The 25,870-nt window shown below is 43.8% G+C and overlaps 1 protein-coding gene across 2 annotated transcripts; it reads left to right on the forward strand.

Moving 5' to 3' along the window:
- The first annotated feature begins 735 nt into the window (after positions 1 to 735).
- Positions 736 to 25,195, forward strand: arhgef15b (Rho guanine nucleotide exchange factor 15b). Of its 2 annotated transcripts, XR_014599707.1 has the most exons (17): positions 736 to 1,126; positions 5,385 to 5,921; positions 9,019 to 9,972; positions 10,279 to 10,333; positions 10,509 to 10,570; positions 11,161 to 11,432; positions 13,364 to 13,524; positions 15,159 to 15,311; positions 15,725 to 15,854; positions 16,405 to 16,479; positions 19,604 to 19,696; positions 19,822 to 19,976; positions 22,292 to 22,459; positions 22,668 to 22,753; positions 22,849 to 22,953; positions 23,526 to 24,054; positions 24,087 to 25,195. XR_014599707.1 is itself a non-coding variant. In XM_084043549.1 (16 exons), exons 2-16 carry the CDS (start codon positions 5,486 to 5,488, stop codon positions 23,693 to 23,695), a joined length of 3,075 nt encoding a protein of 1,024 aa, XP_083899675.1. In that variant the 5' UTR covers positions 736 to 1,126; positions 5,385 to 5,485; the 3' UTR covers positions 23,696 to 25,195. The 2 variants fall into 2 exon arrangements, 1 of the variants encoding a protein (XP_083899675.1); XM_084043549.1 differs by having other exon boundaries at positions 23,526 to 25,195.
- The last annotated feature ends 675 nt before the right edge of the window (positions 25,196 to 25,870 follow it).

Consider the following 25,870-nt stretch of genomic DNA (forward strand, 5'->3'; position numbering starts at 1 on the left):
ACATTTACATCTGCAGTTTCTGCTGGCTAATGTGTGGCTCTCAGGTTTCAGCTATAGATCGCAAATATTTTCAGATTGTAGCTACACAACATTTTTTATGCAGGCCTACTTTCAGCAATCAAACTCAAACTGGAAGTATTTTTAATGAAGTGACACACATGTACAATAATGAAATATTCAGAAAAATAACCCAACAGAAAAAGCTCAGCTCAAAACATCTAAAAATACTTTGTTTTAGTTTTTACTTGCTGCTTCCAGACAGTTCACTTTGTAGATGTTACAAGAAATTCATTTTAAGTGTATATATATATATATATATACACACATACACATTATATCTAACCCACGAGTCAGCCGTCCAATGAGTAGGTTACAAATTATTCTATTAAAAAGAAAAACCTGGACAAAGTCTGCATACCAGCAGTTGCTGCCTGACAAATGACTAGACTAGCATAAGCGCAGCAGTCCCTCCGGACTATGGGATATTATGTTTTCCACGAGCAGCAGGCGCACAGGCAGCAGGGGCCAGTGGGTGTTGCCATGTCCATTTACTATAAGCGAGGATTTCAATTGCTCATGTGGCTTCTTTTGAGCTAGTTTTCATAGACCTGTTTGCTTGTTTCTTTCTCAAAACCTGGCAACACTACGAGTGGAGTGGGGCGGAGGGGAGGGGCGGGGCAGGTGGGGGTGAAGGGTGATGGGTGGAGGAGGGAGGAGGTAGAGAAGGAGAAGAGATCCCGAGAGAGAGGGGACCTAGGCTAGAAGGGGGTGTTGCACTGGCTTGGCTGCTGGCTCCCATCCACGAATGATAACAAAGAACACATAGGCTCCGTTCACACGCATTCACAGACAACAAGCATGTCAGCGACACAGCAATAAGATACTTCAGATCAACTCACTGGATATTATATTTCCGCCGTGGAGTATTTCTCTGTGTGATACTGGTTTTACATTTCTTAATATACCATCCGTGGGACAAGTGAAGTTTACATCAGCGTTCGGACCTGTTAAAGGATTTTAATCGAAAGCGACAGCTGATCACATCGGTTCCTCTTTGAAGCCACAATACAATGTATCAATCCAACATTAAACTTGAACGACCAAAATAAATGATCTGTGAATATCGGTGAGTAGGCGGCAGCCTTTCATTTTCTCATTTTCACTGCTGGTCATTGACAAGCCGGTTGTTACATACATTATGTATGTAACAACCGGCATACATACATACATACAGATACATGATGTCTCCCCCATCTGAAAATATTTTATGGCAGGGACCCCCCCATACTAGATTTCTGTTGTTAAAATTTTCCACTTTTATTTTTTCACATTTCCTTCAAGATTGTTTTTTTTTAATAGCAGAATGAGCTTGTAGATCGGCTATTTTCAAATAGCCACTGTGTCTAGGTTTAAAGTGTGCTCAAGCCGGTTGTTACATACATGATGTCGAGGTTTGTTGTCTGTCTACAAACACAGTCAGTGAAACCTCACAGTTGTACAGTCAGTGTTGTACAATTTAGTGGTGTATTTTAATATGATTTGATTGATCCGTTAAAACGACTATGAAGCCTATTTATACCAGTTCAGGAAAAGTGTTTCACTATTAAATGTTGTCCAATGAACCAAGCCCATCACAAGGTGTATGCATGTGTGTGTGTGTGTGTGTGTGTGTGTGTGTGTGTGTGTGTGTGTGTGTGTGTGTGTGTGTGTGTGTGTGTGTGTGTGTGTGTGTGTGAGCGTGTGTGTCTGTGTGCGTGTGCGTGTATGTTTGTTTCTCATTTCTGTTCCTCATCCTCTTCCTATTTCTGTTTTCCTTATCGACACACCTTTTCCGTCTCTTCTTCCTGGCCAACGTGGAACTTCCACTCACGCTGTAGTACACACACACACACACACACACACACACACAATCTATAAATGCAATACACCTCTATGTCTGTCTGTATGTCTGGTGCTCCAGATTTCTCTTGAGCCCCCTCCCTATTTAAACACCCTGTGACCCATTACTATCAACCACAGATGGTATACTGTAAACACACTCTCTCTCTCACACACACACACACACACACACACACACACACACACACACACACACACACACACACACACACACACACAGCATTGTGTTAATGGAGGTCGCCGTCCACTTTCAGCACTCTGTATTGTTCACTCACGGTTCTTACTGAAGAAGATCACACATTAAAGTGACGTCCATTGGATCCGTCAGGCTTATTAGGTAGACCCCTTGGCTTTGAATGAACGCCCCACATAGCCAGAGTGTATGTCTGTCTGACAGACTGGAGAATAGAATAGAATGCTTATGCTGCTATTGAATGAACCAGGTCAAGAGACTGAGGAGAGACAATGGGGCTGTGGCATCCCGATGGTTACACACTGAAGGATGTGGGGGAGATTAACCCTAAAGTATGCTTTGAGAGACACTTGGTTCCCATAAACAGATATAGTCTCTCACACACACACACACACACACACACAAGATGTGTTATTCCTGTTGAATATCCAGTGTGTGAACACACCCTACTTTTAGTGGTTATACTGTATAGTTCCTCGTGGATAATGATAATAACCTGGGGGCCCACACACACACACACACACACACACACACACACACACACACACACACACACACACACACACACACACACACACACACACACACACACACACACACACACACACACAAAGCCCAAACAAACAAAGCCCAAACAAACACACCACTATTACTGTGTTTTGAGTATAACGTTACATAGTGCCTCTTTCCTCTATTCACAGAAGTTGAGCCAGTTACAGCATTTTTTTTTTTAATTCAATTTTATTAAAGTGTCAAATCACAACAAGTTGTCTCAAGACACTTTACATGTAGAGAAGAGACCCGACAATCCCACCCTGAACAAGCGATTTTTGCATAGCTTTGCTAAATGTCTTGATCATTTCCATGGATGTGCACAACTGCTGACTCTATATTCTCTAAAAGCCAACGGCGGAAAAAATCTGTGGGAAAAATGTTAAACGTGGTAAAGGCATTAACCGCTTGAACCCCACCATACCTATTCTGGGGGGAACGTTCTCCAAAAATAGCAGAGATCTCAGATCTACAAGCTACACATAGATTGTCTATTTTCTTTTGGCGAAGAGGTTTGGTGAAAAGTGAAAAAAGAGAGTACCAAGTAATGTTGCAACTCAGGTCTGTTTCACCAAGTATAGAGGGTTTAAGTGGTTAAGGTCAGGATGAATAGATGGCTAGTGGCAGGAGAGTAGCGGATAGCAGCTTGGTATGTGTTAGGGAAAGACTTCCTGTTTAGTAAGTCTTTCACTAACACTAACAGTAACTACATCATGATGCTATTTATTGAGTGTTTTAATGTAAACCATCAAAATAAGCATTTCCCTGGAAATGTGACACCACATCTTTCAGTGCAGGAAAAGCTCATGGACTGAGCAGCAGTCTACGAGCGTGACACTTCTTGTCACAAACTTGTCTGACTAGTCTGTGAGGTTTCTTCAAACCCTTTCCAATTATACAACGTCAAAAACAGGACTGCTGGTTATTTTGACATTAAATGTTTCTTGGAAGACACTCATTATGTGATGTGTCTGTTATGTGGTTGGCTGACAGCCAGTGTGTTGGTGCATGCCAGCCTGCAGCATTTGCAATCATTAAGAATTGAGATTGAGAAATGCACATACACTATTTGGCTATTCCCTGTCCTTGTAGCACATAAGCTACCTTTCTATAAATATGCCATATGGAAAGATTAAGATTAGATACTGTGTGACTGAATAATGTAAAAGAAAAGTTAGGCTTCACTTGAACTTTTTATCCACATGTGCAATTCTAAATATTAAATAAGTAATCTAAGTTGCATATAACTGAGGAAATTCATATAAATCAGTAATTGTTGAGGCAAATGGAGTCAGAGACACTTCACATTCTAGGATTGAAGTTTAATACATGAGCTCATGGGAGAAGTACATTAAACACTAGGTTAGTGGTGGTCAAGTAGTTCTCTAAGGAAAGCAGGGAGAAAAGCATAGCTATACAAAGATAAGAGAGTACCTGGCCTGGTTGTGTCATGATGCATGCTATGGCATCTTAAATCTATGATATTCAGATGGCCAGAACATATAAGGCCAAAGGTGAACCACATAACAGTATACAGTGTAATTCTACAACAATTCTTCCACACAAGTACATTCCTTAAGGAGTTGTACTTGGCCAAGCCAATCCCTCTCCCTGCTATATGACTCAGAAAATGACTAACGCTCTTTGGGTCTGGTATTACATCAGCTGTTGCACACGCATCAAATAAGCAAAAGGAATCTGCTGCTGCATAGCCATTTGCATGAATGTTTTTTTTTTGCCATCCTGCTTCTTTTTATAGATTGGAATATAACGGCAAAGGGTTGGTGACCCTTCTTTATCTGCTTTATTTGAATGGCCAGAACCAGACTGCTTTGAATGCAGAAAAGGCACTTGCCTTTTGATGCAAATTCATTTCTAATGTGAATTTGTGTGACTTTGCCCCAAGTTTGCAGCATGTGTACCTATACCTGCAGTTATTCAGGCTATGTTTAACGTTTTCAAATTAAGGCTAATATATACTTAATCTTATGACAAAGAAATGCTTATATTCAACTTACGAAAGTGTTTACTGTTTAGCTATTCAGACTGTCAGGTACTGCGCAATGTGGTTACATTGCAGCTTTTAATGTTATCAATTATATTCTATTGATTCTATCACTGGGACAAGTGATTAGCTTGTATTTGTTAAGCTTGTGAGATATTGAAACTGAAATGTAATTCACTATACGACACTGATGATCGCCAAAAATAGCTGATCTACAAGGTCACATAGCCAATCTTCACACTCAAGACAATGGGCTAATGTCCATTGCCTTGTCTTTAACTGTATTTCTCATAGTCCTTTCATGGTGTTTCACTGCACACAGTGCACAGAGCAATAATATATCACCAAGAACTGGGATTTACCTCAGCTGGTTTCTGAGAAAGCACATTATTGCTTGTAGTTACAATCACATGATTCATTGTTGGGAATGTTTTCACAATAGGGAGGAGTGGACTTCTTCCAGTCCAAAGTTCACATTCCCTGTGACCCCCTTCACTGAGGAGGGAGCAGCTTGTGCAGCTCCATGTTAGATATGAGAATTACAGTTGCAATACTTAATGCCCTATGTTTTATGGTGTTATTGAATAGGTTTATTATAGCTATAAAGTATGTTCATAATAATTGTCACAGCGGGTAATTTGTGGGTAATTGTAAAAGAGTGTGTTAACTGCTATAGGTGATATCATGAGTTGCATTTCCCTTTTGATAAAATGTCTTCCTCTCTTCACTGTTTAGATCAGCATGACTCAACCGCAGTGACCTTTGCCCTGAAGGCCTGGCCTCTGTTTGGGCAGGGCTGGTAGTGAAACACACCCCGAGAAAAAAACCCATCTGCCATGTCTGTTCCAGAAGCATCCGTATCCCCCACGACCCCTTTACCCCCAAAACCAGAAGCCAGAACCAGACCCCCCATCCCTCAGAAACCATTGCCCCAAAACGACTCCCCTTCTCTGGGAGATAGGACCAGGAAGGCTCGCAATTCTAAAGGGAAGGTCAAAAGGATTGTGGACAGGTTTAGCCAACAGGGGCCTACACCAAGGGGGCCACCCATCAATGGCACAACGGAGCACGTCTCGAAGAAGAATTTCAAACGGGCCCCCACCATCAAGCCCAAACCATCCCGCAGCAGTCTGCCGATCCAGACGGATGGAGAACAAGCGCCTCCGCTACCGCCAAAGAGTCGAATCCTTCGGCAGGAGAGTGAACGAGCGCAGAGTGAGACCCTTGGCGGAGAGGAGCGGAATGGCGTCAGTGTTGAATGGGGACGATCAGGTAGTTGATTTTAATTGTTGAGGAATTCTGTATCAGTCAGTAACTGTTGAGGCAAATCTGAGACACTCTGCATTTTAAGAAGTTTAAAACATGAGAGAAGTACATAAAACACTAGTGTTGCTGGTTAAGTAGTTCTCTAACGAAAGCAGGGAGAGAGTGTAGCTGTATAGAAGGACCATGCCTAACCATGGCATTTTGACTAATACTTATATGTTCTGGTCAGAACATATAAGGCCAAAGGTGAACACTGAACAGCGTAACAATATAAGCTGTAATTGTACCATAATTCTTCCACATAGTTAAACCAATCAGTTGATCAGTCAGGTATGATGAGTTATCATTAAGTGTGTATTATTAAGTGTAGTATTTCATGGCTTATTATAAATTGACAAAGTTGTAGGTTTAAAATACATGATTATTGTACAATAGTATTTGACAGCTGTCTGTAGTATAGGGCTACTTGCAAAATGTGTTGTCATTTGTTAGTATGTGAGTATTTGCAAGTGGCTCATGTGTACACTCCTTGGTTTGAAATGTGTATATATACTTCACTGACGGGGGTACCCCAGGGGTCTATATTTGGTCCCCTCCATTTTTCCCACTACACCAAATCTCTTAGCCGAAAATAGACAATCCATTTTAGCTGAACGTTCGCCTATTAAGACATATAAGCCCCAAAATTGGGACTCTAGGGTTCATGTGGTTAAAGTTACAGTCTAAACTGCAGCTGGACTATGAAGCATGGAGAATAGTAAACATACAGTTCCCTGCTCCCCTGGCTCTAACAGATAGTGTGGGTGTGGCATTGTAGGCAGATCTGCCCTGTAGCAACACCCTTAATAAACAGGTTCTGTCTGTCAGTTGTGCACCTGGATAGGTAAACACATCATCTGTGTGTGGCTGGGGGGATGGGTGGGGGGGGTGGTATTCTTTATTCGGATCCCCATTAGCTTCCGCTGCCGTGATCACTAGTCTTCCTGGGGTCCACACAAAACATTACAACATAAAAGCAAAATAGCTGATCTACAAGCTTGTAGATCGGCTAGTTCCTGTGCTCGACCGTGTGACAAAGTATAAACTGGGCTTATTATGTAAAGGGGGAAGAAGGCTTGCACTAGTTCCCTGCAGTGTAAGATAATGTACAGATATTGATTCCCATTAGCACTTGACATCTTGTTGCCTTTCAGCGCTGCTCTAGCTTAGTGCTTCGACAACGCTGTAGTGAAATGCAACTTTGGGCGTTTATATAACCTAGGATCCAAAGCCCCTTTCTTGACTTTGTGAGTACGTCTAGGGAACTTGCCAGCCTTTGTCGCTGTGTGAGATTGTAGGCCAGCTAAACTTTGTCCTTATTCTCCAAGTCCACAAAGGTTCAACATGAACAGGAAAAGCAGGCAGCAGAACTAACAATTTATTCAGATGTCAAAAAACTTTTCCATTTCCAGTTAGACGCTGATATCAGTTCCTCGTTTTGTGGTCCTGTCAGAAACGCCAGAAAACTGGACAGTCACACTTTCACTTTCTTTCACTCTCGTAATTAGTTTTTCTTTTTCTCATTAAGTAGTTGCATATTATTGTTCAGTCATTAATGTTTTTGTACATTCCTTCTTCTTTTACCCATTTTTGTCTTTTTCTGTTATATGGTGTGGCTCTGCAGGAAGCAAGCCGTCTATAAGTGTTTGCGTGCGTGCGTGCGTGCGTGCGTGCACACGCACACGTGTGTGGGGAGCTAATCTTGCACACACTGTTGGACCGATCAACAGCAAAAGTCTAGAATGTGCACACTGCCAGTAGGCCACAGAAGTACCTCCGCTAATTTCTTTTCACTTATGTTTTCTACTATTTGAAATATATTACTTTCATTTCTTTATGGAAATCAATGGGGCTTGGATCGGGCTGAAACCTTGCCCAAATTCGGAGTCATACTGTACATCATATGTCATAGATGACTGACGTCTTAGTTGACTGACGTCACAGGCTGACATGAAGTCCGAGATCACCATTCTAATGTGGATCTCGGGATCCACATTAGTGTCACACCGCTCTAATGAGTGTGTGACACACACAATCTAATATTGCCAAAAGAAAATAAAGACAGAGAGAAGGAGAGAGATAAGTACATGAGAAAATGGAATCTAAGTTGACTGAAGAAAGAAAACAAAAAAACAAAAACAAATTGAATCATCTGGATCTCGGGATCCACATGATTAAATTTAGTTTTTTGTTTGCCTTCTTCAGTCAACTTTGATTCAATTTTCTCTTGTACTTATCTCTCTCCTTCTCTCTCTCACCTTCATTTTCTTTTGGCAATATTGGAGTACTTTCCTATGCAGTGATCCTTTTCATCAATATTTTAAGATACCACTTAACCTTTGCAGACTCGCTGTATTAGTGATAAAGTGCTGATTTGACAGTGTGTGACATACACACACACACACACACACACACACACACACACACACACACACACACACACACACACACACACACACACACACACACACACACACACACACACACACACACACACACACACACACACACACACACACACACACACACACACACACACACGGAAAGGGTTTGTAATGAAAGTTAAGTGACCCCTGTATCTAAGCAAGGATACACATGTAGGAAATGTTCAGGCAGGAAACGTCCATTCACACCGATCAGTTACATGATAAAGAACTAAATGGAAAAAGACAGATGTATTCTTTAAGAGGGTTATGACTAAGTGTGTTACAGTTTAATAAACCTTATATACTTAATTGTCTGGGGTCCCTCAGGGATCTTTACTCGGTTGCCTCCTTTTTTCTTCTACACAAATTATATTTGACAAAAATAGGTGATCTGCAAGCTGACAATGGGACAATAGTGAATTGGCTAATGGTGACTCTGTGTGTATTGATGTAATGAAGTACGTTAAAGGGCAGTGTAGTAGTGGCTTCAAACAGAAGAAAGAGGATTAAGGCCATTCTGCTCTATTGTAAGTGGTTGAAAGCCATATGTCATTGTTGTAAGCACAAAGTACTTCTCTTTTTGAAAAATCTTCTTCCCTATTCAGAAATGTAACTCTGCATACCGTCCTCTCCTTTAGCACCTGACGGAAAGGAGGTGGAGCTCCAGCTTGTTGGAGGAGGGGAAACGGAGGCGGAGCACGGCGCGGACACGCCTCTCACCAGCCCCTGCTGTGACAGGGACTGTAGCTGCGTGTGCCACCTCCAGCGGCCTGGCATGAAACTTATATGGGTGCCTGTGGATGAGGAAGAGGATGAGGAGGATGAGATTGACCTTGGGGAAGAGGAGGAGGAGGAGGATGGGGACGAGGAGGAGGACGAGGAGGAAGTGAGAGATGGAGAAGGGGAGAGCGAGGCAGGGGATGAGGAGGAAGGGAGCGAGGAGAGCGAGGATTGTATTGTGAAGCAAAAGAAGGAGAAGTTCCACCACGTTTTGGACGTTCTCATTGCGGAGGGTAACAGGAGGCGGTCCGATCCGGGCCCCCACGCCATTCTCACCTCGCTCTCCGTCACGCGCTCTCAGTCTCCACCTGTCCCCCCCAAACGGACTCACTCCCCCCTCCAGCACCAAGAGGAGAGCATTTATGAGGACACGCTATTGGTGATCCCGCCCAAAAAGACCACGCCTTCTACTACGGTCTCGTGCCACGAGCTGGACATCCCCATCATCAAGGTGCGGAAACCCGCGCGACGCACTAAACTGTCCTCCAGCAGCTCGGACCCCGTATCGGAGTTCCTGCCGGAACGGGATCTGGTGTCGAGCCCGGACGACCCGGCGCCCGCCATCCCACCCCGGCGCCCCACCATAGGGCAGCGAGGCGGCATTCCTCTCCCACAGCCTACAGCGGAGGAGTGGCTGTCATTGCGGCCCTCATCCCCCGGCGGCTCCAGCACTGGCTCCCTGACGCCTCAGAGAGCGCCCCCTCCACCCCCCAGCAGCCCGCTCCAGCCACGCAGAGTCCCACCTAAGCCGCCCGGCACTGACCCCAGGAGGCTCAGCAGTGCCTCGATGCAGTCCCTCACACAGCCTAGAGGTTAGTCCTGACAAGGCTAATGTACTAAAAGCTTGTGTGTATTTAACTGCCAATGATAGAAAAAATGTAAGCAACATTTCACTTTAAAGTTTTTAAGGGCAGTGGAATTAAGTTGTTTTTTTGGATAGCCTTAGTTGATTTCATATAACACAGAAGAGAGCACTACTCGTTAAGTTAAGTAAATAAAGTGTGCACACTGCGACTTAGCTCCGATTTTCTTTATTAATAATAAAGAGAATTGCTTCAGGAGCATGCAGACTTTACTTGTCTTTACTGATGATTTGTTTTTTTCTTCACTTTCTCCAGAACAAGAGGAGAACGGGGCAGCTAAGGAAGAGAGAGAGGACACGGAGGAAGTGCAGTGAGTTCACTCATTCCCTGATTCCCTTCACAAGTGCCTTGCAGCATAGAGTTTCCATAATATATAATAATAATAATAATAACTGTCTCACTCATTCAACATGTCAGATAGGTCTAGGTTACACTTTTCCTTTTTCCTGCCCTCCCCCCTTTTCTTTTCTCTATCTCTCTCTCAGACGGCCAGAGGCACCTCCCAGGAGGGGCTCTTCGTTTGACTGGGAGTCGAGGCTACAGGATGGTAAGAAAGGCTACCTGACAACCGACACCTGTGACTCTGACTAGAACACGTAGATAAAGCTTTTAGGAGGCGTTTGTTTGACGTAACATGAAACCAGTATAGCGCATGTTTACTGTGCATCATCATCACCGTCATCATTGTCACCATTGTCATCATTGGGTGAATTTCACTTAGGGCCATGTGCAGTACAGACACAGACAGATGCTGTAGTGGGGATTTTAGAGTACTTGAGGTTCGCGGCCCTCACATTTAGAGTTCGGGCCGCTACAAGGCCCTCACGTCGCACCACCGATCCAACCGATATGCCCATATATGCTCTATTTATGGTTATGTCCAAGTCAGAGGTCTGCCGGCCGGCCGGCCCTCTCATTAGCCAATTTTAATATAGGAGGATACTTGTAAATGACTGGCCTATGCATGCAAAAGGCTGCAGTGTTTCTTAATTCATTACTTCTTTTTGAGTAATGATCTGGACTGTTATGTACTTGTCCAAAGTCCTTCCAAGCACCTCCTATTATTATTCTCTACGTTTGAAATGGTAGTCTTCATAACAGAATGACCTTTGAACTGTCACCTCTGTCACCCTCTAGAGCCGCTTTACCAGACGTACCGCGCTACCGTCATCACCAAGGAGATCCGACGGCAGACGGTGTGCCGCAACATCAGCAAGACCAGTGCCGATTACGCTGGGGACTGGAGCTCCCGCCGCACGAGCATAAGCTCAGGCTGCTCGGGCAACGGGGCGCCCAGGGGTAGTCCTGTGCCCATGCCAGGCCAGAGCACCCTGTGGCAGGACCTCCCAGCTGTACGGGACAGTGGTGTGCTGGATCAGCTCAGCCCTGAGGAGTGCAAATACCAGGAGGTAAGGATGGAGGGATGAGACAAAAAAATAACTAACAGGAGAGTGCACATTTTTACACACCAGGAGCGACGTGAATAAACGATATGAAAAAGTGACACGATTATTTCACTTAAAACTTTTCTTTTGGTGATGCCTCCTCATTCATGCAGGTGATGACAGGGGCGTAACTACCGAGACGCAGCCAACACAGTTGCGTTGGGGCCCCAGGTCATTTGGGGCCCGTGCCGTCGGTAAAATAAAATAATAAATATACTGGCCCTCATTTATCAATGGAACGTAAAAAAACAGCTTAAATTCGAGCCCAGGAATCAGCTTACGACCACGTCCACGTGAGATTTATCAAGCAGGTCTACCCCCCTGTCAATCACAGAGTAATTTTGGGCGTTGTTTTGTTTTTCAAAATGAAGAAGTAGAATACGGCCAAGAAGAGGAACTTCTCCGACATGTGAAGTTACCCCACCAATCATCTCCGTCGAGTCACACACAGCTATTACACAGCACACACACCTATCATATGTGTGGAATGGCACACGCTATTTGCATACACAGGGCACAGACCGATTCCTGACAGGCTGACACAGACACATCCAATAAGAAAAAAGGCTATTACACAAATAAAACAAAAATATGACCGCATTCGTAACAGTGACACTGTGTCCAGTCAACGGTGTCGCGATATGTCAGAAGAATGTCTGGGGAAGAAAAAAGAAAAGAAAAGCATCTTCTTTTTCAATTCTAGCCATAAGTAAAACTATATCCTAAACGAAAACCTGAATCATGAATTAATAAATAATAATTAGCCTACACGTTGTCTGTTTCCCGTAGGCCTACGTTGTTGAATGACACTAATCACATTGTCATGATTGGAATAGGTTTGGGTTTTAATTTAACCCCCAAGCAGTGGAGTGGAGACACGCACACTCTGCTGTTTTGCAAAATAAAGGAGTCCTGCGTCCTCCCATGGCCTGTGGCCATGACACCACGTTTATGAGAGATAGCCTGGGGCTGTCAGCATAATTTTAACTTTTATGGAGTGATTGATGAATGCGTAAACATTAATGGATGAAGGCTGGTGGTGGGCTGGTTACCTCCGACCTCCCGCTGCAGTCCCGTGGCCAAAACCCACAATGAAGATCACTTGCACTGGGCAGTGGGCAGACTTCACTCTCCATGAAAACAGTCCAGCACAGCGGTCCCCAAAATCCTCGAAATCACCGAATCACCCAATTGCGGTGATCTCGGCGCACGCCCGTTTTTCGGTCTGCGCAACATTGATGAATGAGGACCACTGTATACAGAGATGCAAAGGCAGTTGACAGAATATTGGCGGAGCCCGGTGGCTGCTGCTAGCACCTACGGGCCCCAGAGGGTAATAACGTGGACGAAGTCAGAAAAGGCGTGGATACCGGGGGCTCCGCCGGCTACGCTGAGTTGCTACAGCTCTGTTCACAATCGCGGCAGGTGTGTCGTTCATCTCGACCTCGACCTTTATAGACCGAAACGCGTTTGTCATTTTTCCTTTCCTTTTCTAAAATTAAGGAAACACAGAGAACAGCCAAAATTCTGTCTATAAGGCAAAATCTTATTTGTGAACATGCATTATGCAAGCATTAATGAATCTGCGTTTTTATATTAAAGATTTTTCAGGCCGCTATGCAGCCTTCAAACCTAGTCCTATGTTGCGCAAATGAGGCACCCCTGTGTGGCTATTTTGATGGCAGACCCCTAACAGTGTTTGTGCAAAGTTTGGTGCGAATCGGAGCGACGGTGCACCTGTGGCAGCCAGGGGCCCTGTCACGTGGTTTGTGGTATGCTTGTGACGTAAAAACGAGACAGCGCTCGGCTTCTCGGCTAACACCTCGCAAGATGCATAATGCACAGTATCATTTCAAACCACAAGCTCATGCCCACACCCACCCCTTCCTCCACAGAGCATGTTTGAGGTGATGACATCAGAGGCGTCCTACCTCCGCTCCCTGCGCGTTCTGACTGACCACTTCCTGGACAGCCGTGACCTGGAAGAAACGCTGATCATCAGGGACCGGAAGACCCTCTTCTCCAACGTCCTGAGGATCCGCGAGGTCGGCGAGAGGTGAGAGACGGAGGGGTAAGGAGGTCAGACAGAAAGAGGGGTTCAGGGGTGGGAGCAGAAGAGAGGATATGAGGGGGATAGTTTATGGCTTGAAATAACACTGTAGAGGAGGAAGAGAGAGAGGGAGGGGTGGATGGGTTAGGAAGGACGAGGAACGATATATGGGATGCGTTTATGACTGGAACTGAACCCTGGGTCACTTGATGAAAGAGACACAGACGGATAAGACGATAAGATGCAGAGATAAATTGAGGGGAAAAGCGACAACGCTAGTCATTTCTGAACTGGTGCCAAGTTGTAATAAAGAATGGTCTTTGGCCTGAGGTGCTGTTATCACTTGTTAAGTTTACTGTATGCATTTACTGCATATTACCAGCTCACTCACCAGTTAACAGTGACTGTATAATAACAGCTTAATTGAACAAGACTGGGTCTAATAACGGCACAGCTTATTGTGGACCATAGACTTTTGTGGCCAGTCTGTGACGTCAGTCGCCTATGACACTGGTTCTCAAACTTTTTCAAGTCAAGGACCCCCACATTGATATGTATTTGGCCCTCAGACCCCCATCTGAAAATGTTTTGTGCCAGGGACCCCCCAGAAGAGAAGATTTTTTCAAAATCATTCAACATTTTCCAAACATATAAAAAAACTACAAAATGTGCTCCTCGGAGCACAGGTCTCCGCCAGTACTGTTCCTGATTAATCCTGTCTTACCTATTTATATTACATATTGTCACGTGTCACTTGACCAATGTTAGCTTGGCTGATGGAAGCTCACAAAAAATATATATACATTTTTTTAAGTGACACACCTATTTATAGGATTTTATTTCGTCATGCGTCTCGCTAGCCAATCAAAGCATTGGTGACAACGTGACACGTGACATATTGTCACGTGTCACGTGAAGCTTGACCAATGTTAGCTTGGCTGAGACGGACGGACACACGGAAGGACAAGAACGAAAACATACTCTCCACCTCTGGCGCAGTCTGGCGGAGACAAAAAAAGCTTGTATATCTGCTATTTTTGTGGTTAAAATGATTGTGATGCTGTATTGGCAAATATTGCTGGGGACCCCCTGGAAAACCCCCAAGGATCCCTGGGGGTCCCCAGACCCCACTTTAGAGAACCACCGGTCTATGACGTATCTATGACTTATGACTCCATATTTGAGGAAGGTTTTAGCTCGATCTGACCACCATTCACTTCTAATATAATCATTATAAAATGAAAGTTAAAAAATCACACCCAGTGTGAAGTGGGCGGTGTGTGGTCATCACAACATGACTCACTTAAAAAAAAGGATAAATTACTTTTTTTTAAGTCCATACTGCTATTCATAGGGCTGCACATGTGTCATGTGTTTCGCTAGCCAATCACAGTCCTGAATTTGCAAAGTCAGCCAATCACATTACAGCTAGTGGTGATGACACTAGCTGTAATGTGATTGGCTGAATTTGCAAAAGTATAGATTTGCATTGACTGTGGAAGGGTTAGGGGTGTAGACTGCGTTGTAGACTACTGGCCAATCACGGTGCAGGATTGGTCAGTGTCCAAAACTCACTTATAGGGGGCGGTTACACCTCCCCAAAAATGTAAGAAAATATACCTTCTGACCCACCATCTAAGGTTCCTGAAGGACCTGGAGGACCGATTGGACGAGAGCCTGGTCTTTACCGACATCTGTGACATCATCCACTACCACGCCCAGCACAACTTCCCCGCCTACATCGACTATGTCCGCAATCAGATCTACCAGGAGAAGACCTACACCACACTCATGTGAGGAGCAATGCTCAGCCTGGCCCTCTACGGCACTACAGTAACCTACAGTCCCTAACAATAGATACTTAATTAGAAAAATCTAATTCAAAAGTAGCAAAAGTAGCTCAAAACGCGTTGCTTCGCGCCACATTTCGAGCTTGTGGATCTGCTACTTTGGATGCTTTTGTGTGATGCTGTAGTATGATCAATGCAGAGAGATGAGAATCAAATCAACAGACAGTCTTTTTCAGAGTTTTATCTTCTGCAACCCCAATTGTTACCCACATGAACCCTAGCGTCCCTGTTCTGGGCATGTCATAATAGGCAGATATTTGGTGTAAATAGCAGATCTACAAGCTCACAAGTTGTGAGCTTGTGAGCTATGTTCGGCTAAGAGATGTGTGCATCTGTGTGCATGGATGCTTCCACAGGAAGAACAATGTGCAGTTTGCCACAGTCATCACTCGTCTCCAAGAGTCGCCTCAGTGCCAGCGGCTGCCCTTCATGTCCTTCCTGCTGCTGCCGTTCCAGCGCATCACGCGCATTAAGATGCTCATCGAGGTGAGCGGCATTGTGTGCAATCAGGTTGCAGTGCAGGAAGTAAATCTATGGCATTCTTTGGTTGGCATTCACTCTAGGACCTAGAGTGAAAGCCAACCAAAAAATGCCTTTATCTCCTATAGTCTAGGAGGTAAAGCAGGGTAATAAGGTCAGTGGTGTGTCACAGGATTTCTATATTTACTGTGCAAGTATGACTCTTGTGCAAAGACGATTGTAAACAATGTGGGTTAAGTGTTCTATAGAAAAATACAACACTGGGGTTATCGTACCACAGAATCTGACATAATTGACCCCTCTGCCTGCTTTCCTCTTACATGGCATTTAAATGCCCTAGATTAGAGTTAATCACGGTGCGTTGTGTTGTGGAATGTATCTTCATTCCACCATAATCTGCCCCACTCCCCCCTTGAGACATGAGCAAACACTGGAGCAGCTCTGGCCTCAACCTTACCACCCTGACTGTGTGTTTCTGTTTTGTTTACGTGTCTAAAAAATGTATCCTGATGTTTTGGTCAGTGCAAAAATAGACTGTCGTTGTTTGCTGTCTCAGAACATCCTGAAAAGAACAAAGGAGGGAACGAATGAAGAGCAGACAGCATCCAAGGCCTTGGCGTCAGTTTCTAAGGTAACCTCCTCCTCTTCCTCCTCCTCCTCCTCTTCCTCCCCCCTTGCCCCTCATTAAGGCAACATTCTGGATGGTTCTTTTTGTATACCACTGGAGTGGAGAAGACGCATCATTGGCCTCCTCTATTGTCTTGAGTGAAGGATTTCCTATTGTCTAAGTACCAGAGAGAGAGTGAGTCATGCAGTCGTGTTACTGAGGCCAGAGCTGAGCGGTGAAGCGAGATGGAAAGACTTTGCAGCGAGGCTTCTTTAAACAGGGAGCGGTCTGGAGGCATTCATTAAAGGAATGAATGAACCTGATACTGCTGTCGAGAGACAGCAGGGTTTTTTACAGCGTGGCTCTGTAGGAGGCAGAGCCAACTAGAAATCGGTCTGTCTGTGAGTCTGTGGGTTTGTCTGTGTGTGTGTGTGTGTGTCTGAGTTTGTCCAAGGCTAATCTTGCAAAGTGCCTAATCGATCAGCGCTAAATGTCTTGTGCACGCTGTCACTTGGCCTAGGCCTTTTTTGAAATATGGAGTCACATGTCTTAGATGACTGATATCATAAACTGGCCTCATTCTGTCAGAGATCCACGTGAAGCCATGCCTTTAGTCATTAGTCTTGTTTATAGTATGTTATGTGAGGGAGAGATTTAATGTGAGCTAAAGTTTTTTGATGTTGATGACGTGGTGTTTCATGAATTTATGCCCCTGCCTCTCATTCTCTCTGTCATTCTCTCTCAATTCTCTCTCAAAAATATACAGGGTTTCCTGCAGGTAAAAAGGTTAGGCCCGGTGCTATGGCTGGAGAGAGTCATGTGCCGAAATTGTGCGCACATTTTTTTTTGATAACATTGAATTTTTTTAATTGAATTAATTAATTCTTATTTTTTTCCCTCAAAATATTAACGAGTTGGTGTTATGATGGAAAACACATATTGTTAGTCACATTTATTCCATGCAAATTTGCGATTTTGCCACACTGATCCCAGTACAACCCAACATTAACACCTGGTTATAGAACCAATGTCCAGTTCTACCAACTGATCCCAGTACAGCCTGACAACACAACACCTGGTTTGGTTATAATCTAGAACCAACCCACACTGATCCCAGTACACAGCCAACACCTGGTTAGTGGTTATAGAACATGGGTCTTCAACAACAGGGGGTCCGGGACCGCTAGGTGGTCGGGCCTTAGATTTACAATAGGAGGGCCACCAAATGTTTGTGTGATAGGATTTTTTTATTTTACATTAACCACTTGAACCCTAGCATCCTTATTCTGAGGGGAACATTTGGATCTACAAGCTCCCTATTTTCGGCAAAGAGATTTGGTGTACAGGGAAAAAGAGTGAACCAAGTACAGAGCCAAAGGTCAAGTTTACAAAGTACTAAGTTGAGGGTTTAAGTGGTACATTTCTGAAAATCAACATATTAATAGAAAATATAATGTGTAAACAAACAAACATCATGAATTTACACATCACTGATGATAGTGCTGTCAAATAATGAAGCTATCTATGAAAAAGTTTAATCTGCAATACAGTATTAGTGGGGGGGGGGGGGTCCTTGCTTCATCTCTCTGACAGCTAAGGGGTCCTTGGCCTGAAAAACGTTGAAGACCCCTGGTATAGAACTATATGCTGAGATCCTAACAAGACAACATCTGCTTATAGTCAGAACCAATGTCCAACGTCTAAAAAGCAGGTTAGAACAGTAATGCACTACCTACCCCCAACACACACACACACACACACTGCACGCTGCGTTCGTGTTGCTATAAGCTAGGCTAACCTTATTATCATTGGGTTCGGTTTGGCTACAGGTTACAGACCACGTTAAAGACAGCTGACATTGCAACATACATTGACCATTTCCACTCACATTCTCCACACAATTCCTGGGTGGCGGAGGGGCGGGATTATATCCATCACATCAGCCAGTTCCCTGTTCTTTAGTCCAATAAAGCCTATATGTTCCGTTATTGTCGCTTGGCGAACGTAAACTTGATAACGTTGGATGGTTCATGTTGCAAACATCACGACTCAGCGACAGAAGATAAACTGTGTCGTTGTTTTGTAACTTTTGTAACTGCTGGGAGCGCACTAACTATCAATTCTACTATGTGTGTGTGTGGCTGCACGTGCGTGCAGCAGCTGTTCGTTTGTTTGTTTTTTAAGGAAGAACGCTCGTCCCAAAACACGCTCGCCCCGGGTCTAATCCGTTGGCCTCCGTCCGCCAAAACACCATGGGGCGCTGTGATTTGGGGCGAGGAACGGTTAGCACAATGCGCTTCTCACCAAACTGCGGAAATAATATGAATAATATTATGGGGATATAATCCTATAGGCTACATAATATTTTGGAAATTACAAAAATAAATATAATAATAGCAGATGCCTTTACTGAAATATGGGCGGTTATTTTTATTTATTAAAAACATTCCTGAAACATTCCAGCCCAGTGCTTTAATGAGTCTTCCAGTTTAGTAGACCTCGTATTGTGAATGTGTACTTCCATGTACTGTTGTTCTCATGTCTTACTAAATAAAGTACATCAATCAATCAATTGCAACATTGCATCATTTTCACCAGATTTATTTTGGCTCGGTGGTAAAAAAAATTGACTGCCGGAAACCCTGCAATATACGTTAATATCAAGCCCCCAGAGCCGCTGAGAAATCTTGAAGCCGCCGCCCCAGTGGCCAAAGCTGGAACTGCAGGCGGGGAGAAATACATGCGCGAGCAAAACATACTGATATATATTTATATATATAGATATAAATATGTAAATATATTATACATAAATACATATGCATTTACATATACATAGGCATCTCCAGTGAATTTCATAAATATCTCGCGTTCAATCCTTGACACACGGGCTGCCGTAGAACGCAAAAATGACACTAGTGCGCATGCTCATAACTCTACGTGTGGTCAAAATCGAACCAATAATTCTACTTCCGGCAGTCTTCCGGGTGCTTCAAAACGCCACTGAGCACATTCATTGAAATGATAGCTGGGGGCGGGGCAATCCGCCCTCTAGTTATATTATACCTCTATGGTTAATATATGTTTGATCTCTCTCTCTCTCTCTCTCTCTCTCTCTCTCTCTCTCTCTCTCTCTCTCTCTCTTTCTCAGATCATTGAGATATGTAACACAGAGGTTGGGAAGATGAAGCAGGTGGAGGAGCTGATACACCTGTCCAAAACACTGGAGTTTGACAAGCTCAAGGTAAGGGCACACTGCAGAGGAATGACGCCATGCTCAAGGCATATCGCTTCCCCTTTGTATTTCACATACCTCTCTCTCTCTCTCTCTCTCTCTCTCTACTTTTCACTCTCTCTTTCCCTTTGAAGGCCATCCCCATCATTTCCCAGACACGCTATCTGGAGAAGAAGGGCGAGCTACAGGAGATGTCCAAAGGAGGAACGCTGTTCAATCTGAGGGCCAAGTTTATCCCTGTCTACCTCTTTCTCTTCAATGACCTGCTCATCATCGCTGCCAAGAAAGGGTCAGTGCCCCTTTGAAGCGTTCAGTTCAATATTTAGCTCTCTTACAGTGTGAGTGTGAGAGTCCGGCGGTCTGTCCGCAGACTTTTGCCTTTCACGGTTGAGTATACTTGAAGCTTACTTGAGTATACTCAAGTATACTAAGCTTACCAACACCACTTTAGAGACCCTGTAGTGCAACCCATAGACAGGTTGCACGGACAGGCACATGTGGATACAAAAATTACTGCTGTGCGGACATCCACTAAGAGTGGATACATCGGACTTCCACTATGAGTCTGCGTGGACAGTAAGGCCGTCCATGTGCTTTATTTGGCAACTGGGAATTTGGACTCAGGAGTCATTGTAACATACCAAAGTATTTGTGCTACTAGCTAATATCATGACACTCACAAAGATCCCCATAAAGAGTCAACAACCTTTGAAGGTTAATGAACTCTAGTATCCCTATTCTGGGTGTGTCATAACAGATGCAAATAGGCCAACATTCGCCTATTTTGAGTGAAGAGATTTGGTGTAGAGGGAAAAGGGAGGGGGACAATTATAAACGTATAGTATATAGGGTTTAAGTGTTTAAGTTCCCTTTAGAACAGTGTTATTTTAGAATCAAGCAATTTGAAATTTATATTATTAACCATGGTGTGTTATTTCTTAGCTTCCTGTTAGATGTGCCATAGAAGGGGTATTTCTACGCATCCTGGAAGCTGTGCTGACCAGAAATCTAACTCTCCTCCTTAACTGTTTGGTTGTCATTTGTGTCATTTGTCAGTTTGTGTTCAGCTGATGTGACCACACTGCCAATGGCAGTTCTGTTAAAGTGCGTCACTAGTTCATGTTTCCCTCCAAACTTCCTCAAATAGTCACATAGAGAGTAGAGGGAAAGTAGCAGAGAAGTTGAATATAGTACATGTATAGTACACATAATAAGGTGAGATACTGTATGTACTGCTAGAAATTTCCCAAATGCATATCATAAGTGGCACAGTTAATGTGATTTTCTCATTATGTGGTTGGAATTGTTTTCCTGTTCCTTTGACATGTCAAGTCAAGTTTATTTTCAAAGCACGTTTAAAAACAACAGCAGTTGATCCAAAGTCCTTTCCAAGAGACAATAGCAACATATAGACTGTAGTCCGTTTACAACATCATAATAAAGCCTATAATATAATCAGAAAACACAAAAAGCAACAATAAACAACAACAAACAATGACCTCAAACTGTGTTAAAAACAAAAGAAAAGAGGTAGGTCTTTAGGTTTGATTTAAAATTCTCTGGTGGGGCTTGCCTTATTGTGGAATGGGAGATTATTCCAAAGTACGGAGAAGGCCAGGTCACCTTTGGGTTTGAGGTGTGTTTTGGGAACTGACAGGAGTTTCTGGGTGGATGATCCAAGTAACCTAGTGGTAAGAGGTGTGGTTAACAGATCTGAAACGTATGGAGGGGCTAGACCGTTAAGAGCTTTAAAAACAAAAGGCAAAAATTTAAACTCAATTAATTTTTTTACCGGTAACCAATGCAGTTGTGCCAAAGCAGGGGTAATATGTTCTTGTTTCATTGTTCCAGTTATGAGTCTAGCAGCAGCATTTTGGACCATCTGTACACGGGAGATGGTGGACTGGGTCAGTCCCAGATATAGCGAATTACAGTAGTCCAAACGAGAGGTGATAAAAGCATGGGTTACTGTTACTAAGTCTGTGTGTGTTCAAATCAGATTCAGTTTGGCTACGGTTCTAAGCTGATAGAAACTTCCCTTTACAACACTACTAAAGAGAGAACAATAAAGGCCCCAAAATTGATCATTGAGGGATGCCACAAGTAATGGGGGCTGAGTTCCCAATCTGCACATTAAAAGTCCTATTGTGTAAATAAGAGGTGAACCGATTTAAAACCGTGCCCTTGAAGCCAACCTCATTCTTCAAATGTTTTAAAAGAGTGGCGTGATCAATTGTGTCAAAGGCTGCACTAAGGTCGAGGAGGACTAAGATGGCACAGGATCTGTAGTCAACAGCTAAAAGAATGTCATTGTGTACTTTGAGCAGCGCAGATTCTGTGCTATGTACGTAGGGTTCTGAAACCGGACTGAAATTTGTCCAGGATGGTGAATGAATTTAAGTCTGATGAGACCTGTGAAAACTGAGAAAACAACTTCTTCTAACATTTTGTTCCGTTGATAACACTGTTGAGAACTTAACATTGGCATAATCTGTTGACAGAATTGGGACATTTCTAAGACCCTTAGATGAATACAAATCTATATATTACAACGATATGAAAAAAGAATAACGTTCTAGTACTCGTCCTCTTCTTCTTGGACAGAGCGGAACGTTTTCTGGTGCTGGACCACGCCCATCGCTCCCTGGTGCAAGCACAGCCATTAGATGAGAGCGGGAGCGGGCCCAGTCCATATGAACACTGCTTCAACCTGACGCTGCTGGAGAACCACCAGGGACGCATGATGGAGAGGCTGCTCAAAGCTCCGTCCCAGTAAGTAGGCCAGCAGCGTCCACCTGTGCCTGTGTGCATGCATGTGCGTATGCACACGCATGTGCATACTAGTATTGTACAGTACATGCGTGTCCTTTGTGCTTTGATGTTGGCCACATTTGCATGCAAATACTATTAGGCCTGTGTGCGTCTTAGGAATGTGGACCCCTGTCACTTTGGCTTCTTGACATCTGGTCTCTTTACGAAGGTCAGACATGCACAGGTGGATGGCTGCCTTCCCCAACCCCGGCATCCCAGATGGAGACGAAGAGGAGGTCATATATGAGGACTGGGGTGAGAAGATGAACACACACATACAATGCACTACTGTAATTACATGCATAGCGCACATGTCAAAATGTATTTATTTCCCATCATGCTCTTGCCAGATTGTCCCCAGGTGCAGTGCATAGAGCCATACCTGGCCCTACAGGCGGATGAGCTCACCCTGGAACCCACTGAGATCATCAACGTCATACGCAAAACTAACGAGGGTAAGAGGAATGGAGAGCAGAATCCTACACCTCCCAATTATCTACTAGGCAAATTTATTTCCTGACACCGCTGAGAGACAAGCCAGTATTCTTGGGACCAGCAGGATCACAGAAATCACAAGACTAGAGGAAAGAAAGAAAGAAAGAAAACTAAAAGCTTAACACAGTGAGGGTTTTAAAATTGGTAGATAGAAATAACTTCCTGCAAAGCTGCACCATTGTGATAGCATTCGCTTTTCATTTTCCTCTAGCCCACCTCTTACCTTATCAGCTCTAGACATATATCAATAAACTCACTTCAAAACTACAGTGAGTCAGGGTTGGATATTCATAAACATTGAAAATACTGTAAATGGTTTATGGTCATAGTTAACACTCTCCTCCCCAACTCTGCTTGTTTGTACTCCCTAATCCTAATGACTGCCTCAATCCTCAACCCTCAACCGTAGCAGTTTATTGATTTGTGATGACTCTATTGCATGACAGAAACCTCTTCCCTGTTTGTTTGTCCAATTCCCTCCTTTTCAACTCTCATCCATCCTACATCCTCCCGTACTCTCCATGTCTCCCAGGTTGGTATGAGGGGAACCGTCTGTCCGACGGTCAGAGGGGCTGGTTCCCCGTAGTCAACGTTCTCGAGATCACCAACGAGCATGTGAGGCGTCGGAACCTTCGAGAGCGCTACCGGGTCATGCAGGCCGCCAGCATGGTCACTAACCCCAAATCTCGGACCATATCTTAGAACCACCGGACTGCTGCAGCCGATCAAAAGGGGGGAAACAAGTTTACATATTTCTGGAAACATTCCTTGTTGAACTGGATTGGAGGCTTGGGGGGAACACTGAGTCTGAAAGCTGTCTGTGGAAGACAATAAGCCTGTTCGAAACAGAATGAGGAAATGCCTTTGCTATGTTGAAAGACCATAGAGGGATGCCACTGTTTAAATGCATCTGGAGCTTGAAGGAGAACCGGCTTATGAGGCTTAAAAAAGAGGAATGATGTGACATTATTTGAACAGTAGATACCTGGGGTCCATAAGATTGTTCATCATCCTGTTCGTACTGTCTCTCTCTTTGTGTGTGTGTGTGTGTGTGTGTGTGTGTGTGTGTGTGTGTGTGTGTGTGTGTGTGTAGAGGGGGAGAATGAGTAAATGAGTCCAAAGGAGAGCAGGACAATCCTCCTTGCCCCTAAATATCTGGGTCTTTCAGGTGGACTATTTGCCACTTACTGAGTGACATTGTGTATGTGTGTGCAGCAGAGTAGTCCTGCCTGAGGACCAGAAGCTTAATATTTCCCTTAGCAAAGGGAACTATAGATGTTTGGTTTCCCACATAGGAGACTATGGGTTTTAATCCAGGTGGTTACATGTGCAAATATGTATCCGTTGAGAGAACAGCATGGGTTAGCGTTATTACTCTGAATGTAAATATTCTTGTATGTTGTGTAACCCTGCATTAACACCACATCACTACTGATGAAATACAAATTTAAAATGCCAAAAACTGTTGCCCTACCTGAATGGACACACATCAGAACTGCTGCAAGGAATATCAGTTATATAACTGACGCGCCACAAATCCCAACACAAACACACATGTAAGCAAAGTATGTCATTCCTGCCATACCTGACAACCTGTCAGCCGTGGCAACCAGATGAACAGGAATTTGGGTGGCACGCACACATTTTAGTTTAATGTGGTAAAAGAACCCAGTAAATGGGTAATGGACTTGACTGAATGTTTTGCCAGGTTTAGAGATGATCTGAATCACCTGAAGAATATCAGAACAAATCAAATCAGGAAGTGCCTTCGAATCAATTTCACGAGGTCTGGATTTTTACACAGATCACAGGAATCGGGTTATTGTGCAACTGAGAACAGAACTCTAAATAACTTGTTCATTAAGTTTCCTGCAAAAACTTAAATTGTTTGCCATGTTCAAAGCACAAGAGACATTGTTTAAAGATGAATAGTTGTGTAAATGTTGGCTATGGAGTAGCTTTATTTGGTGTTGTGTTCGAGCTCTCCTCAATATGTCCCTAGTTTTACTGTTTGCATGTCGACCAGTAGCAAAAGTCGTTCTGGCAAATTAGCTCCCCCTGTAGTTTGTCAATATGAATACTGGAAATTTGTTTCGGGATGCATTGTACATGTACAGTAGGCTGTATATACAGTATTTGTTTGAGTAGGGTGTCTTTTTCCTCTAGAACAACAGTGCTATTAATAAAACCATGGTTTATTTGCTCAGAGGTATTTATTTACATGAGACGCATAAAATTAAACTACAAAGCATACAATACACAAGGATAAAGTGCAAACTCAAGTCATGTATGTAGTGGTTATTCAAACATTTTGACTGTATGGTTATGCTCAACAACAACAAAAAGCCAGTGCAAAAACAAAGGCGAACAAAGGGAAACTATTTTCTATGTGGCATGTGATAGCCAAGATGCAAACAGTCACCAGAGAACCTGAATGAGACATCGTCACATTGCTGGAAATTACAGGGTTCCATGTTCCCCAAGGCCTAACAGAACATTAACAGCCACACATTCTGACTCCAACATTGTCCCTTCACTCACTCCAGGCAATTCCCAGAACACACCCTGTCTGCTCTCCTCACTGAACTCTGAACACAGTGACAATGGTGGAGACGACGCTGGTGGAGATGCTGTCAGATGTTCCTCATCATAGACTGATGTAAGAACATCACCCCGATCCCGTCCCACCTGACCCTCCACAAGCCTAGTGTAGATGCCTAGGGTATTCATTCTCTCTTCCAAAACTGGTGCAGCCCACATTTGGGTACAATCGGAGTAGTCTCCATGACCGCCGGTCAGTGAAGGTGAAGTCTCATCACACTCGGAAGCAGATGGGGATCCAGCGCATGTCTCTGAACCCTCTTGCAGCAGGAATGA

The sequence above is a fragment of the Gymnoscopelus microlampas genome (assembly GCF_963454915.1).
Source record: "Gymnoscopelus microlampas genome assembly, chromosome: 19".
Taxonomy (NCBI): Eukaryota; Metazoa; Chordata; class Actinopteri; order Myctophiformes; family Myctophidae; genus Gymnoscopelus; species Gymnoscopelus microlampas.

What these genes read in the sequence shown, in the direction of transcription:
- arhgef15b (XM_084043549.1), top strand. Translation starts at nt 5,486, where the DNA reads ATGTCTGTTCCAGAAGCATCCGTATCCCCCACGACCCCTTTACCCCCA. An exon ending in AGGAGTGCAAATACCAGGAG is followed by an intron (nt 11,433 to 13,363) that starts GTAAGGATGGAG and finishes CTTCCTCCACAG; the next exon opens with AGCATGTTTGAGGTGATGAC. An exon ending in GCATTAAGATGCTCATCGAG is followed by an intron (nt 15,855 to 16,404) that starts GTGAGCGGCATT and finishes TTGCTGTCTCAG; the next exon opens with AACATCCTGAAAAGAACAAA.